Raw genomic sequence first — 17,731 nt, forward strand, 5'->3', positions numbered from 1 at the left:
TTGTTTATAACCATGAAACAGGAAGTGGACCCTATTTGATTTAGAGTCTAGATTCATGAATACTGTGTTGTACGGAATTTTTGGTACAGTAAATGAGCCAGATTATAGCATAGTCGCTAATTTCCATTTGTAGTCCCCATAGCAGTGTGAGTAGCACTGGGACTGGCACCAGGTCTTACTCAAAGGCTATAACTAGGATGGGAGAAGCTGAATTCGTACCAAGAAATCTAAAGTTTCTAGACGGCTGCTCTACATCTGAGCCATGAAGAAAAATGGACATTTTCATTCTGCCTCATTAAAAGTCTGCCGTCTTTCTTCTGGGCATCCCGCTCATGTCTAGGGGTGCAACCAATTGTCGACAAGTATCGACACTAAAATTTATCGTTGACAAATTGATTTGTCGACAATAATCGGGGATGTCATCACTTATGTTTTTCCAGACAGAAGCAAGTAAGCGCGGCCACTTGCAACAATTGAAGAAGAAAAAAATGCAAAGTGTGGAAACATGTCATCCTAATCTTGTTAAAGAGATGAATACCTACTTTATGACAGTACCTCTTTGATACGATAGCATTTAAAGAGGTGGCATTATGTCGGACAACTAGAGGATGCAATATTAACTCGGTAAGATAGTTCGTTTTTTACCTTGGTAGCTAGCTAACAAGCGCGAAACGAAGTTTTGTGAAAAATAGATTTAACTATCATTTTAGCCAAAGTCCGCCAGATAAACTTAGTGTACCGTAAATCAATTCAAGTCCTTTGTTTATTTGTCAGGAACTTCGGGTGTGAAGCAGCGTCAATTTGCAGTGCAAAAAGGAAGTCACAATAACAAACATAAATCACACACAAATACAAACATTAGGCATCATGGCGCCGATATAATAAAATAATAAATATATAATCTATTAGTAACTAAAATGTTCAGAATTAATTGAGTCTAATGGATGGGTAAACATCAATCATTACAAAATACATGTTTCTTTTTGAGGAAGTTAAATAGCTTTGGTGTTTGTTTTTATTGCTTTTTTTTTTTTTTTTACTGTCATTTGTATTCAGAAAAAAATATACTGTGTTTTGACAGCACAAGGCATGACCTTGCTTTTTAAAATAGACAAAAGTTTATTAGGTTTCTTAGGCTTTTGTAACAGCCTAATGAGCAGCAAAGTTACAGTACAAATAAATATTTCTGAATAAATTAGTTGTTTTTGTTAGATGGCACATGCTTAAAAATATCTTGAGCTAAATTGAAAAACAGATGGTTAAATTAGAGCCATTAAATAGGTTTCTGGTTCATATTCCAATTAGTCAACTAATCTTTAAGATAATCAATGATTAATCGACTATTAAAATAGTCGTAGTAGTTGCAGTTCTACTCATGTCTTTAAAGATCTGGATCCTAAAAATCCTCCCTCAAGTCTGGTCAACTGGCAAACGTGTGAACTTGCAGCATTTCTCTCATGCAGTTGGTTTTGCGGTGTGTGCTTTTTTGACATTTGCATTGGTTTCTGATCCTCGTGCGTTTGTGATTGCAGTATATTTTCAATTTGCAGAACAGAAGTGAGGTCTTTAAAGTGAACGATGAGAACCAATTCGCAGTTGGAAGACGTTTGTTTGCAAACATGTGCACGCCACCTGACTGGACTAGAAAATGAGTTGGAGTCTAGGAAAGCAGCGTTTGAATTCACTTTTTTGCTTTTTTGTTCTGTTGTGGTAGTTCAGGTGTACACCAGGTAGGGTGTTTTTGTCTGATCTCTAAAATTTTAAGTATCAGTATCAGCATTGGTATGACCAACACTTCCCCTGTAACTACTTGGTATTGTGATGATGCGCACATTTGTAGTACCGTATCACCCAAAACTAATGTGAAGTATCCAAACAACAGAAGTGTTTAGTATATTTGAAAAGAAGTGCAGATAGAACCATGTTAAAATACAAAGTAACAAGATAACAGTAAATTAACAAGTAGATTAATAATGGTTTTGAGAAAATAATACAACCAGAATGTATGTAACATGTTATGCGTATGTCAGCAGCCAAATTAGGGGCTTAACACATTTTAAAACAGTTCTATTATCATTCATATATACCAAATGTATATTGTTATCGCAGGTGGCGACAATATATATCGCAATATAGATTTCAGACCATATTGCCTGCCTATCCTACTTTGCATTATTCTGATCTTAATGAATAATCTTAATAAATTGTATATTATAACTTCTAACAGTGATTGTTTCCTTGATTTTTTTTTAAAACTATCTACTTAAAAAAATATATATATATAACAATAAGCCAGTGTTTTGAACAACTTTGTTTTTTTTTTGATGGAATAATTCCTCAAGCGCCGACTCCCTTTGAAGAGCCATAAATCACATCTCTAATTTGCAGCATTTCCCCATAGCATTGGTTTAATACAGGGGTGTAAAACGTACAGCCCGTGAACAGGTTTTATCCGGCCCGCCAGGATTAGTTTGCTAAGTATAAAAATGAGCCGAAATTGAATGAAAGAAACTGCTGTTCTAAACGTGTCCACTAGATGTCGCAATAGCAATTCTTTGTAGATTATGCTACACATATAAAAAAAATAAACCACATGTTAGTGCACCAGTCGAGAAAAATGAGCAAACTACATCAATAACATCCTGTAATTTGATTTTGATATTATTTTTTTATCTTGATAGATTGAAAATTAATACCATTGAGTTGACTGATTAAAATTATCACATAATTTATTCAGAAAGTATAAATAACGACAAATAAAGATAGAATACTATTAACCGCAACATGTAAGTGTAAAAAAAACCCACCAACATTATAATTTGTACATTTTCAGAATGTGCATGTTCCATTTAAAAAAAAACTAAAAAAAAAATTTGAAGTTGTCTTTATTTTTAAGTTGACGTGCCGTGACTTTACCAGTCCGGCTCACTTAGAAATAGAATTTTCTCCATGTGGCCCCCCATCTAAAATGAGTTTGACACCCCTGGTTTAATATGTGTTTATAGCATGTGTTTTTTTTTTTAATTAAATCAACATAAACAACACAAGATACACTTACAATTAATGCACCAACCCAAAAACCCTCCCCGCCCTCCCTCCACCCCCCATTTACACTCATTCACACAAAAAGGTTGTTTCCTTCTGTTATTAATATTATTGTTTCCACAATATATATCAATGCAGTCTGCAAGGGATACAGTCCGTGAAGCACACAGGATTGTGTGTGCTGCTGGTCCACTAATGGTACTAACCTTTAACAGTTAATTTGACTCATTTTCATTAATTACAATTTTCTATGTAACTGCTTTTATTTTATTTTAGTTTCTTTTTTGTTCAAAAATTTTTTATTTTATTTTTTATTTTACATAAAGGACATTATCTTCACCAGACCAGGATGTCAATGGCATTAGATTGTTTAAAGGTTTCTTAAAACCAGGTCCAGTCCAGATTATGTCAAGGTCGGGCTCAGCAACACACACCTTCATTTATGTACACTCAAATTAGGGAACACAACAACAGATGGCATATAATCTATAAACAAAATTACATTTTCAAAATAAGCATTTGAGAACTTCCCATCTACTTTTATGTTTTTTGGCATCATTATCGGTTTCAACCATATAATTTTCTAAAATTAAAAAATTATGAATAAATGTTTTAAAGAAAGTAATACCAATTGAATATCTATGTTTGGCCTTAAAAATAAACCTTTTACCGAGTACTATAATTAAATTGACTAAATCATGACTGTCAATGAACTCTCCTAAAGTAACAGAAACCACATCAAGCTTCATAAACAAACCAATCCTTAAACACATTTTTTCAACTTCCACCCAGTTGTTTAGTATGTGTTTGGTATTGGATTAGTTCTGTGTTTACCTCTGTTGGCTATTGTTCATTAACCTGACTCTCGCCAGATCCTTGTAGTTCGCTGAGCTCCACACAAGGATCTGGGACTTCTCAATAGGAGATGTATTCAGAAAGCGGGGGGGCCTTGTAAAAAAAAAAAAATTGTATGTGATTGGATAGACCACTTGTCCGTTATCTTGAATGACGTGCTACTTCAACCACTAACATTGAAATCAACCCGTGACGCTGATGAGAGCGACGCTGGGATATCCAAAACAGAACAGCCGACATATTGGATAACGACAGAGCGAAAAGTTAGAGAACTTTTACTGAATGTCAGTAGACGATCGATGTCGTTTGTGCAAAGAAAATATGCAGAATCAATGTCAGCACACGACTCCTTGCTGCGTGCCGCCATTGTTGTTTGAATCAAACAGTCGCTTCGGTTCATTATTTTTGATATCTTGAAGGAGTTTGCATTGCCCTTGATCCCAGATCCTTGTGTGGAGCTCAGCTAACTACAAGGATCTGGCGAGAGTCAGGTTAATTAACCTACTCAGTGGCCTAGTGGTTGTGAGTTCAAACCCCAGCCGAGTCATACCAAAGACTATAAAAATGGGACCCATTACCTCCCTGTTTGGCACTCAGCATCAAGGGTTGGAATTGGGGGTTAAATCACCAAAAATGATTCCCGGGCACGGCCACCGCTGCTGCCCACTGCTCCCCTCACCACCCAGGGGGTGAACAAGGGGATGGCTCAAATGCAGAGGACACATTTCCCCACACCTAGTGTGTGTGTGACAATCATTGGTACTTTAACTTTATGGAGTATATTGTGAACAAATTGAGAACAGGAAGTGAACAAAAGTTTTCGCAACTGCTATGTAAAGGAAAAGGGGTAGGATTAAATAAGCTCTGCTTATTCCTACTCCTTTTCGAACATGTTGAATAGAGAAACTGGAAATTGTGATGTATCATGTTGTATGCATGCATGTTCCAAAAAAACTAGAGATGTCCGATAATGGCTTTTTTGCCGATATCCGATAATCCGATATTGTCTAACTCTTAATTACCGATTCCGATATCAACCGATACCGATATATACAGTCGTGGAATTAACACATTGTTATGCCTAATTTTGTTGTGATGCCCCGCTGGATGCATTAAACAATGTAACAAGGTTTTCCAAAATAAATCAACTCAAGTTATGGAAAAAAATGCTAACATGGCACTACCATATTAATTATTGAAGTCACAAAGTGCATTATTTTTTTTAACACGCCTCAAAACAGCAGCTGGGAATTTGGCACATGCTCTCCCTGAGAGAGCATGGGAGGAGGTTGAGGTGGGCGGGGTGGGGGCGGGGGGCGTGGGGGGGTAGCGGGGGATGTATATTGTAGCGTCCCGGAAGAGTTAGTGCTGCAAGGGGTTCTGGGTATTTGTTCTGTTGTGTTTATGTTGTTTTACGGTGCGGATGTTCTCCCGAAATGTGTTTGTCATTCTTGTTTGGTGTGGGTTCACAGGGTGGCGCATATTTGTAACAGTGTTAAAGTTGTTTATACGGCCACCCTCAGTGTGACCTGTATGGCTGTTGACCAAGTATGACTTGCATTCACTTGTGTGTGTGAAAAGCCATAGATATTATGTGATTGGGCCGGCACGCAAAGGCAGTGCCTTTAAGGTTTATTGGCGCTCTGTACTTCTTCCTACGTTCGTGTACACAGCAGCGTTTTAAAAAGTCATAAATTGTACTTATTGAAACTGATCGGAATATCGGATATCGTCAAAAAAGCCATTATCGGACATCTCTAATTATAACACTTATACAAGTCTTTAAATTTTTTGCGGCTCCAGACAGATTACTTTTATGTATTTTTGGTCCAATATGGCTCTTTCAACATTTTGGGTTGCCGACCCCTGGTTTAATGGCATGTGTTTGGTATTGGATTAGTTCTGTGTTTACCTCTGTTGGCTATTGTTCATATCATTATAGGATAGATGTACAAAACCTTTCGGTGTTATAGAGGGGGTCAGCATCCCAGCTGACCAACATAGTGATTAGGGATGTCCAATAATATCGGACTGCCGATATTATCGGTCGATAAATGCTTTAAAATGTAATATCGGAAATTATCGGTTTCAAAATTATCGGTATTGGTTTCAATAAGTACAATTTATGACTTTTTAAAATGCAGCTGTGTACACGGATGTAGGAAGAAGTACAGAGCGCCAATAAACCTTAAAGGCACTTCCTTTGCGTGCTGGCCCATTCACATTATATCTATATTTTTTTCCATAACTTGAGTTGATTTATTTTGGAAAACCTTGTTACATTGTTTAATGCATCCAGCGGGGAATCACAACACAATTAGGCATAATAATGTGTTAATTCCACGACTGTATATATCGGTATCGGTTGATATCAAAATCGGTAATTAAGAGTTGGACAATATCGGAATATCGAATATCGGCAAAAAAGTCATTATCGGACATCTCTAATTATAACACTCATACAAGTCTTTAAATTTTTTGCGGCTCCAGACAGATTACTTTTTTGTATTTTTGGTCCAATATGGCTCTTTCAACATTTTGGGTTGCCGACCCCTGGTTTAATGGCATGTGTTTGGTATTGGATTAGTTCTGTGTTTACCTCTGTTGGCTATTGTTCATATCATTATAGGATAGATGTACAAAACCTTTCGGTGTTATAGAGGGGGTCAGCATCCCAGCTGACTAACATAGTGATTAGGGATGTCCAATAATATCGGACTGCCGATATTATCGGTCGATAAATGCTTTAAAATGTAATATCGGAAATTATCGGTTTCAAAATTATCGGTATTGGTTTCAATAAGTACAATTTATGACTTTTTAAAATGCAGCTGTGTACACGGATGTAGGAAGAAGTACAGAGCGCCAATAAACCTTAAAGGCACTTCCTTTGCGTGCTGGCCCATTCACATTATATCTATATTTTTTTCCATAACTTGAGTTGATTTATTTTGGAAAACCTTGTTACATTGTTTAATGCATCCAGCGGGGAATCACAACACAATTAGGCATAATAATGTGTTAATTCCACGACTGTATATATCGGTATCGGTTGATATCAAAATCGGTAATTAAGAGTTGGACAATATCGGAATATCGAATATCGGCAAAAAAGTCATTATCGGACATCTCTAATTATAACACTCATACAAGTCTTTAAATTTTTTGCGGCTCCAGACAGATTACTTTTTTGTATTTTTGGTCCAATATGGCTCTTTCAACATTTTGGGTTGCCGACCCCTGGTTTAATGGCATGTGTTTGGTATTGGATTAGTTCTGTGTTTACCTCTGTTGGCTATTGTTCATATCATTATAGGATAGATGTACAAAACCTTTCGGTGTTATAGAGGGGGTCAGCATCCCAGCTGACTAACATAGTGATTAGGGATGTCCAATAATATCGGACTGCCGATATTATCGGTCGATAAATGCTTTAAAATGTAATATCGGAAATTATCGGTTTCAAAATTATCGGTATTGGTTTCAATAAGTACAATTTATGACTTTTTAAAATGCAGCTGTGTACACGGATGTAGGAAGAAGTACAGAGCGCCAATAAACCTTAAAGGCACTTCCTTTGCGTGCTGGCCCATTCACATTATATCTATATTTTTTTCCATAACTTGAGTTGATTTATTTTGGAAAACCTTGTTACATTGTTTAATGCATCCAGCGGGGAATCACAACACAATTAGGCATAATAATGTGTTAATTCCACGACTGTATATATCGGTATCGGTTGATATCAAAATCGGTAATTAAGAGTTGGACAATATCGGAATATCGAATATCGGCAAAAAAGTCATTATCGGACATCTCTAATTATAACACTTATACAAGTCTTTAAATTTTTTGCGGCTCCAGACAGATTACTTTTTTGTATTTTTGGTCCAATATGGCTCTTTCAACATTTTGGGTTGCCGACCCCTGGTTTAATGGCATGTGTTTGGTATTGGATTAGTTCTGTGTTTACCTCTGTTGGCTATTGTTCATATCATTATAGGATAGATGTACAAACCCTTTCGGTGTTATAGAGGGGGTCAGCATCCCAGCTGACTAACATAGTGATTAGGGATGTCCGATAATATCGGACTGCCGATATTATCGGCCGATAAATGCTTTAAAATGTAATATCGGAAATTATCGGTATCGGTTTCAAAATTATCGGTACTGGTTTCAATAAGTACAATTTATGACTTTTTAAAATGCAGTTGTGTACACGGATGTAGGGAGAGGTACAGAGCGCCAATAAACCTTAAAGGCACTTCCTTTTCGTGCCAGCCCATTCACATTATATCTACGGCTTTTCACACACACACACAAGTGAATGCAATGCATACTTGGTCAACAGCCATACAGGTCACACTGAGGGTGGCCGTATAAACAACTTTAACACTGTTACAAATATGAAACCACACCAAACAAGAATGACAAACACATTTCGGTAGAACATCCGCACCGTAACACAACATAGACACAACAGAACAAATACCCAGAACCCCTTGCAGCACTAACTCTTCCGGGACGCTACAATATACACCCCCCGCTACCTCCCCCACCCACCTCAACCTCCTCATGCTCTCTCAGGGAGAGCATGTCCCAAATTCCAAGCTGCTGTTTTGAGGCATGTTAAAAAAAAAAATGCACTTTGTGACTTCAATAATAAATATGACAGTGCCATGTTGACAATTTTTTCCATAATTTGAGTTGATTTATTTTGGAAAACCTTGTTGCATTGTTTAATGCATCCAGCGGGGCATCACAACAAAATTAGGCATAATAATGTGTTAATTCCACGACTGTATATATCGGTATCGGTTGATATCGGAATCGGTAATTAAATTTTGGACCTGTTCTTCTCCGACACCGACGAAGAGGATTTTGGTGGTTTTAGTACGCAGGAGGAAGACGATGACACAATGATTAAAGACTGACTGGCCGTGGGACTGCACTTTTACTGCCGTGTTACAGGCGAGTACTTTGTATTACTTTGCACCGTTGTATTATTTGTACTCTGCACGAATGCTGTTCGCCATGTCAAAGATGTGAAAGTTTGATTGAATGATTGAAAGATTTATTGTTAATAAATGGGACGCTTTGCGTTCCCAAACAGTCATCTAGGGACGGCGTGGCGCAGTGGAAGAGTGGCCGTGCGCGACCCGAGGGTCCCTGGTTCAATCCCCACCTAGTACCAACCTCGTCATGTCCGTTGTGTCCTGAGCAAGACACTTCACCCTTGCTCCTGATGGGTGCTGGTTAGCGCCTTGCATGGCAGCTCCCTCCATCAGTGTGTGAATGTGTGTGTGAATGGGTAAATGTGGAAGTAGTGTCAAAGCGCTTTGAGTACCTTGAAGGTAGAAAAGCGCTATACAAGTACAACCCATTTATCATTTATTTATTTATCATCTCTGTCCCGACAATCCCCTCCGTGGTAGCAGGAACCCCTATATACTACGGTAATTGCACATCAAAACGCCTGCAGCTTATAGTCGGGTGCGGCTTGTATATGGAGCAATCTGTAATTTCCACTAAATTAAGCTGGTGCGCCTTATAGTCCGGAAATTACGGTACTTTTTTGTATTTTTGGTCCAATATGGCTCTTTCAACATTTTGGGTTGCCGACCCCTGGTTTAATGGCATGTGTTTGGTATTGGATTAGTTCTGTGTTTAACTCTGTTGGCTATTGTTCATATCATTATAGGAGATGTACAAAACCTTTCGGTGTTAGAGGTGGTCAGCATCCCAGCTGACTAATATAGTGATGCTGACAACACACACACACACAAGCTGGAGTCAGATGATACCTGACCATACTCACACATGAGAATGCTGAAAGCCATTACAGCCAGGAGTCCTTGAAGGAAGATCCCAAATGAGTCCATTAGGGCACCATTCTCACAACCCCTGTTATCAGGGCCAGGGGTGGGGGTCGTGTTGCCGAGGGACAGTCCTGCCACGTCCCCCTGCTGGGACAGCGTGTAGAGCCCTCCAGTCATGGATGCGTGAATATCAAAAGATTCACGAGAGGAAAAAAAAAAAAATCGGTATCAGCAGATGTTGGTCAGCTAATCGATGCAATAAGTAGGACAGTCTTGTGTGAGAGATGGCGACGTCTCATTCTCCCGCGTCAGACGTACCTAAAGTAGACTTTAAGTCAGTAACTTGTAAATAAACGACAATCTGTAACGTGAACCATAACTTTAGGTCGGTGCTGTGACTGTCAACATTTACTGCAATTTCTTCCAAGTCCCCGGTGTAACGTTCATTAACCGCGCCAATTCATAACAATACGCCGGTTTAATAACGTATAATATGCATTTTTGTATCAGTACGCATAAAATAAGCGACACAAGGCACGACCATTACGTACTTAGCTTGGAAGCTAACTAGTCAGTGCGGCTAAGCGAACAGAACAACTCCTCTATTAAGTCGTTGGAAAGGGAATTCGTTCCCAGTTTGAACGCCGGCAAAGCCGCTCGTTTTGCAGCTTTTAAAACGGCGGCTGAGATGGAAAAATTGCAGGTCATGACTCCTTTCCATCCCGCAGCTTCCCGAATCCTCACACAGCAGAGTCCGGTGCCCACTCATGTTGACAGACGTAGCGTCACGTGACGGAGATCGGCGCGAAATGCACGCTGGGAAATGAAGTCAATTAAGGAAGGGGGGGAAAAAATGACACGTTCTATTTCAAATTAGCTGGCGGTTTTATTGCAGTGTTTTGTTTGTTTTTTTTTTTTAAACAAGAAATAAAAATGTAATATTTGTAACGACAAAGGTGAGAACAAGATAATCTACAGTTTTTTTTTTTGCATACACAACATAACATTACAGTGAATTACACTACAAGAATTCAATGAGTCAACCTTTTTTCATTCTACAAAGTATCTATTTGCTTTGAATCTTTCATTTTATTATTTTTTTCCTCACATTGAGGTATTTAAACAATAAATTATGGCATGAATTGGCTCCAATATTTACCTGAATATTCCTCCATGTCAACAACTGTTTAATCATTGCAATAGTTCATATGAATCTGTGCAAATATTGAGAATATTTAGAGCATTTTCACATTGCTTAGAGTATTTTGCTGAATCATTTTTTCTTGAATTACCCTGTTACGCTAAAGATATTCCCGTACATATACAATATATACAACCATGCAGTCACAATGTCGTCCCTTGTGCCTGCACTTCAGTGTCTTTGTATTATAAAACAACCTTTTTGGAGGGGAAAATCATCTTACTGGGATTAATATGTGTCCAAATGCAGTTTTAAGTGTCAAACATGTTTCACTTAAGACATACTTGCCAACCTTGAGACCTCCGATTTCGGGAGGTGGGGGTGGGGGTGGGGGTGAGGGGCGTGGTTAAGAGGGGAGGAGTATATTGACAGCTAGAATTCACCAAGTCAAGTATTGTGTTTGGATAATTGATACTTCAAACTTGCATAAATAAATCTTAAGGAATATAACATAACTTGGCTTCTGAGAGCTTTAAAATGTAATGAATAAAATGCTAGAGTTGTTGAAAAACAAGCAATTATTTTAATAATTAAATATGGTCATTTTAAAGGAATTATTATGATCATTAAAACTAATTATTTCAAATATGTTTATTTTAATGTGGAATTCTATGGCTGGATGTAATAAGGAGTCAGAAAAAATACAAATAAAAATACAATTAATTTTGATGTTTTTAGCAAAATACAGTAAACATTTATTTGTTTTGTTTTTTGAATTAATAAATATATTTATTTTTAGGTAAGATAAACATAATAATACAATTTATCTCTAGTCTGGATGATTTAGTTCTTGTTGAACTGTTCTGTTGTCCTCCCGTCGTGAAAAAAGGCTGTCCTTACTCAGGTTCGCATGGAGCTGAAGGGAGCGTGGCCTCCAGCTCCGGCTGAAAATCGGGAGATTTTCGGGAGAATATTTATCCCAGAAGGTTTTCGGGAGAGGCGCTGAATTTCGGGAGTCTCCCGGAAAATTCGGGAGGGTTGGCAAGTATGACTTAAGAGGTGAAACTTGTATTTTTTTTAATTTAAGGTGATTGACTATTTTCAAGTGCTGGCCATGACTTATGGTATATACACAAATCTCCTCACCAAATATCTGTACAGTTGACGAGTGAATCTGTGAATGTACCACAATAAGAGGCAATAACATTTCCTTTCCTTGCACATAAGACAATATATTTAGGTAACAATAAAAAAAAAATGGGATGATTTGGAGCACTCAAGACACAAATAAAATAATGAGCCTTCTTTCAAAAATGTAAAAGTTCAAATGCATTACCTTGGAGTCAAAACACACTTGAGAGTTAATAAAGGTTTTTAAACTTATTCTAAGGCTACAGGGAAACTCTTAATTTCAGTCCTCACTTGTGCCTAGGGATGCAACGATTATGAATTTATACTGTACAGTTATGGTCTGAGTAGTAATCACAGTTTGAGGATTGTTATGCATTGATTAATTTCACAACAAAAATATGTATAAAATCCCAAACCTTCCAGAGATTGAAATAACAGAAAAAAAATATTAACACTAGAATACCAGTACAAAATATTAAATTTCTAACAACCAATATTGTTAATAAGCAAATTAATTAATTAATAATTGTATCATTATAATCAAAATTGGACAAATTAAGTCCTATTTTTAATAATCTATTTTATGTTGTGTTATTAATAACTGAAATGCACATAATTATATCTCATCTACACCTGGTTGTAGATAGACAGGTGCGTGTAAGTGCCTGGTGTAACTTTGTCAACGTTCCGTGCAGGTTGTGCCGAAATTAACGTACTAGCATAATGTCCAAGTGAGGAGGACTTACAGCGTAATGAAGCCTTTGCGATTAAATAAATGTGCCATTTCTAATCACACTTAATAGTAAAGGCGATTAATCGTTGCATCCCTATTTGTGCCTGGACCTGAAGTGTTTTATTAACCCTGTGCAGATTTCTTTCACACCAAAAATCTTAATGTACTTTTTCCATCGATCTCCTCTCTACTCTTTTCCAACACAACGTAGAGGATTCGAAAAGGTGTCCAGTGTAGGAAATGTCAAAATGGGACATTATTACAGTGTTTTTTTTTTTTTTAGTTTTACTTAAGTCTTTTGTTCGTTGTCCTTCAGCTACGTGGCAAACTGTTGATAAAATGCCAGTTTGACCCTCTCGATGTGGTGGCACAGCTTGATGGCCGGCCCCAGTTTCAGGTCCATACACTCTTGCACAGTTGGCAGGTTCAGCAGCAGGAGAGCCTGGCCGTCGATTTCCTACGACAGGTTTGACAGTGATTAGTATAGATCCCAGTGACCATTAACATGTGTGTGTAGCTCTTACTTGATCCATAAAAATGCGTGCGAGAGGTGCGCAGTCAGTTGTCCTGATGAAACGGACCACATCAGTAACGCTCCACTCCAGAGGGCTGGTGTCCAAACACAACTTTTGGGGAGGTTCTGTTCTGGACGTCTGCAAAATTAGAGCGATTTTAAACTTGGTTTTGTTATCAAAGCATTAACAAGAGCTTGATCTGGTTCATCCAATTCTGTGTCAATAATACAAAAAACACATGGCGTTATGTTTGGTACATAATGGGAATGTCCCGATCTGTCGGTCTGATATCAGCAAGAGAACAAGTATCGGATGATATCTGTTTGCATCCAAAATCTCAGATATAATCAATCAATCCATCAATGTTTATTTTTATAGCTCTAAATCACAAGTGGGCAGCACGGTGGAAGAGGGGTTAGTGCATCTGCCTCACAATACGAAGGTCCTGAGTAGTCTTGGGTTCAATCCCGGGCTCGGGATCTTTCTGTGTGGAGTTTGCATGTTCTCCCCGTGATTGCGTGGGTTCCCTCCGGGTACTCCGGTTTCCTCCCACTTCTAAAGACATGCACCTGGGGATAAGTTGATTGGCAACACTAAATTGGCCCTAGTGTGTGAATGTTAGTGTGAATGTTGTCTGTCTATCTGTGTTGGCCCTGTGATGAGGTGGCGACTTGTCCAGGGTGTACCCCGCCTTCCGCCCGATTGTAGCTGAGATAGGCTCCAGCGCCCCCAACGACCCCAAAAGGGAATAAGCGGTAGAAAATGGATGGATGGATGGATAAATCACAAGTGTCTCAAAGGGCTGCACAAGCCACAACGACATCCTCGGTTCAGATCCCACATAAGGCCACCTACTCAGTGGCCTAGTACTGTACCTACTCAGTGACCTAGTGGTTAGAGTGTCCGAGTCATACCAAAGACTATAAAAATGGGACCCATTACTTCCCTGCTTGGCACTCAGCATCAAGGGTTGGAATTGGGGGTTAAATCACCAAAAATGATTCCCGGGCGCAGCCACCGCTGCTGCTCACTGCTCCCCTCACCTCCCAGGGGGTGATCAAGGGTGATGGGTCAAATGCAGAGAATAATCTCACCACACCTCGTGCGTGTGTGACAATCATTGGTACTTTAACTTTATAAGGGCAAGGAAAAACTCAACCCAGTGGGATGTCAATGAGAATGACAATGAGAAACCTTGGAGAGGACCGCAGATGTGGGTGACCCCGCCCCCTCTAGGGGAGACCGGCTGATCTAGCATAATATTGTGAAAGTCCAGTCCATAGCGGGGCCAGCAGGAGACCATCCCGAGCGGAGACGGGTCAGCAGCGCAGAGATGTCCCCAACCGATGCACAGGCGAGCGGTCCACCCCGGGTCCCGTATAAGATTTGATACAAGCAGTCCTACAGTGTGTTTACTTTTGCAAAGCCGGACAGATAGTTAGCATCGAAGGGCCTGATTTACAAAATGTTTGCATGTACTAAAACACGTGCAAACTTGATAGCACACACAAAGCTGATCTACTAAATGTGTGCAAAGTGGATTGTTAAGTTAAAGTTAAAGTACCAATAATTGTCACACACACACTAGGTGTGGCGAAATTATTCTCTGCATTTGACCCATCACCCTTGATCACCCCCTGGGAGGTGAGGGGAGCAGTGGGCAGCAGCGGTGGCAGCGCCCGGGAATCATTTTTGGTGATTTAACCCCCAATTCCAACCCTTGATGCTGAGTGCCAATTAGGGAGTGTCTCTTAAGTGTGCAGAATAAGGCATGCAATCCATTTTGCATCTCTGTCTTCATTAATATGCAGAATATATATTGATCATCAGTGGCCTTGTGTTTAGAGCGTCCGCCCTGAGATCGGTAGTCGTGAGTTCAAACCCCGGCCGAGTGTGTGGCCACTAGATGTCACCAAATCACAACACTCCATTTCAAAAGCATAAATCTGTCATAAGGTTAGTGTTTCGAATACCTACCATTGTTCTCAGGAGTAATTCCACTTGATTAAACCTTTTCTAACATTACACACTACAAAATAATACGTGTGTACTGTAATTCCTGCTGAGATCGTATTGGGTTAATATTTTGGTGCAGTATTTGTCCTATTTTCTATTATTATGTTGTGGCACTCGATAAAGATATTCACCAAGCGGGACTTAAGTTTCCGGGTTAACAATCCTAACAACATGGCGGCTAATGGCTGGAGTCATGTGTGGGTATTAAAGGGCCCAGACCTGGTTCCAGTCATTCCTAACCAACAGGAGATTTCCGTAAGCTTCGGCCAATACTCCTCCTCTGAGTATGCCCTCAACTATGGTGTACCACAAGGCACAGTTTTGGTGCCTATAGTGATAGCCGCAGGCTACCATGACTACTCTGCAGAACTGTCTGCATGATGTATAGGAATTGCTGGGGCCCTGCCCTTATCTGACTGAACTCCTGCAGCCTTCCTCTACCTGCAGGACCTTGAGGTCCTCAGAACAGCTCATCCTGACTGTGCCTAAAACCAGATAAAGCCTTTTCAGTGGCAGGGCCAAGAATGTCATTTTCTATTAGATCCTCCCAGTCCCTGAGCCAGTTTAAATCCAAGCTAAAAACATAATTTTCCTCCCTGACGTCCAAATGCAGAGCACCGCAAGGGCCCTATTGAAATTGCTGTGTTTTTCTTCTATCCGTTTGGATGCCTTTTTGAGGCCTAACATGCATGAAAAGTCCCCATATTTTGCAGGTATGGCGAAAATTTAGCCATAGATTTACATATCAACACGAAAATCGCTGGAGACCTCTATCATGATGGGACACACATAAAAGAACCTGAAAACGAACAGGAATGTTGCCATCTTGGTTTTCGTTTTCCATTTTTCAGCAAAAAAAGGGGTTGTACTTTAACATACTCCTCCTAGGGACTTCAACCAAAGGAGTCCTGGTTAAAATTACAGATACTAACGGTACACATTATTCCTACACCATAACATGGTATGGCTGTATGGCGACAAACATTGCTCCAATGATTCTCTACGCACGTTGCGTAATGACGTAAGAATTGTTAAAGGAACTGTTTGAAAAAAAGGCAAGTGATTCCAAGGAAATGGTTCACTGGGAAACGGTTCCGAAAAAGATAAACATCCCTAACTACAATAGAAATCAAATACATCTCAGTAGCATTAATAGTAATTTGGCCAACCCAATTAGCATAATTACTGTACATTAGTGATGTGCGGATCGATACTGAAATATCAATATCGCAGATCTTTCTGCTCTAATGTTCTCAAATCAAAACATCAATACTTTTGATACTTTAGTTATTTGAGATAATGTGTATAATTAACAGGGACAGTGTAAAAACGTAACTAAACTTGTGAATGAGGCTAAGTGTCAGTCTAATGCTTTTGTTTACATGTTCAGTATTTTCACGTTAACATGTTCATGTAACTGAATTGTAACTTACTTTTTATTCAAATAGTAGTCCTTATTAATTTATTTATTTGTAGGTTTTTATTATGTTACTTATTTCCTTTTGTTATGGTTTGAAAACCCATTTTCGTTTACTTTGTATGATTTTGTCTTCTGGGGGTTTTTTGTATTAGCTTGTCTATATTGTTATTCACGCCACTACCTGAAAAAACTTCAGAGTCTGAAATAAGTATATATATATATAATAATAAATAATATTAATAAATAATAATTAATAAATAATAATAAATAATAATAATAAATAAATAGCTGTATTCTTCATGCTACGTTATTTGAAATTCACAACTTTAAAAATTTTAGCAGACACATTAGGTATATTTGCACAAAGTATCTGTACCGGATTGGTATCGCCGATACCAGCCTGAATTTTACTCAGCATCGGATCGGAAAGAAAATATGTGATATTGCATATCACTAAATAGCTACAAATTGTTATTATTATTTGGGGACTCTAACTACCTTTGGTGATGGGGGATGGTTCTCATCATCGGAGAACGAGGGCGAGCGGGGTTTCCGGCGCCGCCGTGTGGGTCTGGGCGTTGCAGGAGGGGACGGCGATGGTGTGGTGGGCTGAGACTTTTCTACCGACTGCTCGGAATCATCCTGGAGATCATCTTGCAGTTCGGAGCCGGAGTCTTCACTCAGGGAGTCATCTTCATCAAGATCTTCTTCCTCACCACTGCCCTGTGAGCCACAGACATGCAAGTCAGCAGCCAGATTGCGTAGATTCAAAGTCCTTTAATATCACATCGCAGGAAGAAAAGTGCCCGTGTGTGCTACCTGTGGAGACCCAGCAGGCGTGTTATCAACAGAGGCTGAAGAGCGCCGTTTTTTATGGACGAAAAGCTGCTTCCTCCTCTTCCTCCTTCTGCCTCTCCTTTTCACTCCAGGCTCGAGGTTGGTGTGACCTCCAGGCGGGCGGCCGACACGTTTACTCTTCTTTTTTCCGTAGTAATATGCTGGGGGCAAGACAACAAGCTGTAAAGCCGCATGCCAGAATAGATTTTTGGCATCAGT

General features: G+C 39.2%; 2 protein-coding genes across 5 annotated transcripts in view; both read right to left on the minus strand.

The window, feature by feature from the left end:
* stimate (STIM activating enhance) overlaps positions 1-10,503 on the minus strand; it is a 30,355-nt gene extending 19,852 nt beyond the window's left edge. For both annotated transcript variants that reach the window (XM_061923797.2, XM_061923796.2), the window contains exon 1: positions 9,719-10,503. In XM_061923797.2, coding sequence (XP_061779781.2) covers positions 9,719-9,896 — 178 coding nt within the window. In that variant the 5' untranslated portion in view covers positions 9,897-10,503. The remainder of the gene's footprint in view (positions 1-9,718) is intronic.
* Positions 10,504-10,603: 100 nt separating this feature from the next.
* The window catches only part of sfmbt1 (Scm like with four mbt domains 1), a 71,440-nt gene continuing 64,312 nt past the window's right edge, over positions 10,604-17,731 (minus strand). For all 3 annotated transcript variants that reach the window (XM_061923800.2, XM_061923801.2, XM_061923799.2), the window contains exons 18-21: positions 17,495-17,673; positions 17,174-17,398; positions 13,249-13,377; positions 10,604-13,181 (exon numbers count right to left, since the gene is read on the minus strand). In XM_061923800.2, coding sequence (XP_061779784.1) covers positions 13,041-13,181; positions 13,249-13,377; positions 17,174-17,398; positions 17,495-17,673 — 674 coding nt within the window. In that variant the 3' untranslated portion in view covers positions 10,604-13,040. The remainder of the gene's footprint in view (positions 13,182-13,248; positions 13,378-17,173; positions 17,399-17,494; positions 17,674-17,731) is intronic.

Source organism: Nerophis lumbriciformis, linkage group LG28 (assembly GCF_033978685.3).
Source record: "Nerophis lumbriciformis linkage group LG28, RoL_Nlum_v2.1, whole genome shotgun sequence".
In the NCBI taxonomy this organism is placed as follows: domain Eukaryota; kingdom Metazoa; phylum Chordata; class Actinopteri; order Syngnathiformes; family Syngnathidae; genus Nerophis; species Nerophis lumbriciformis.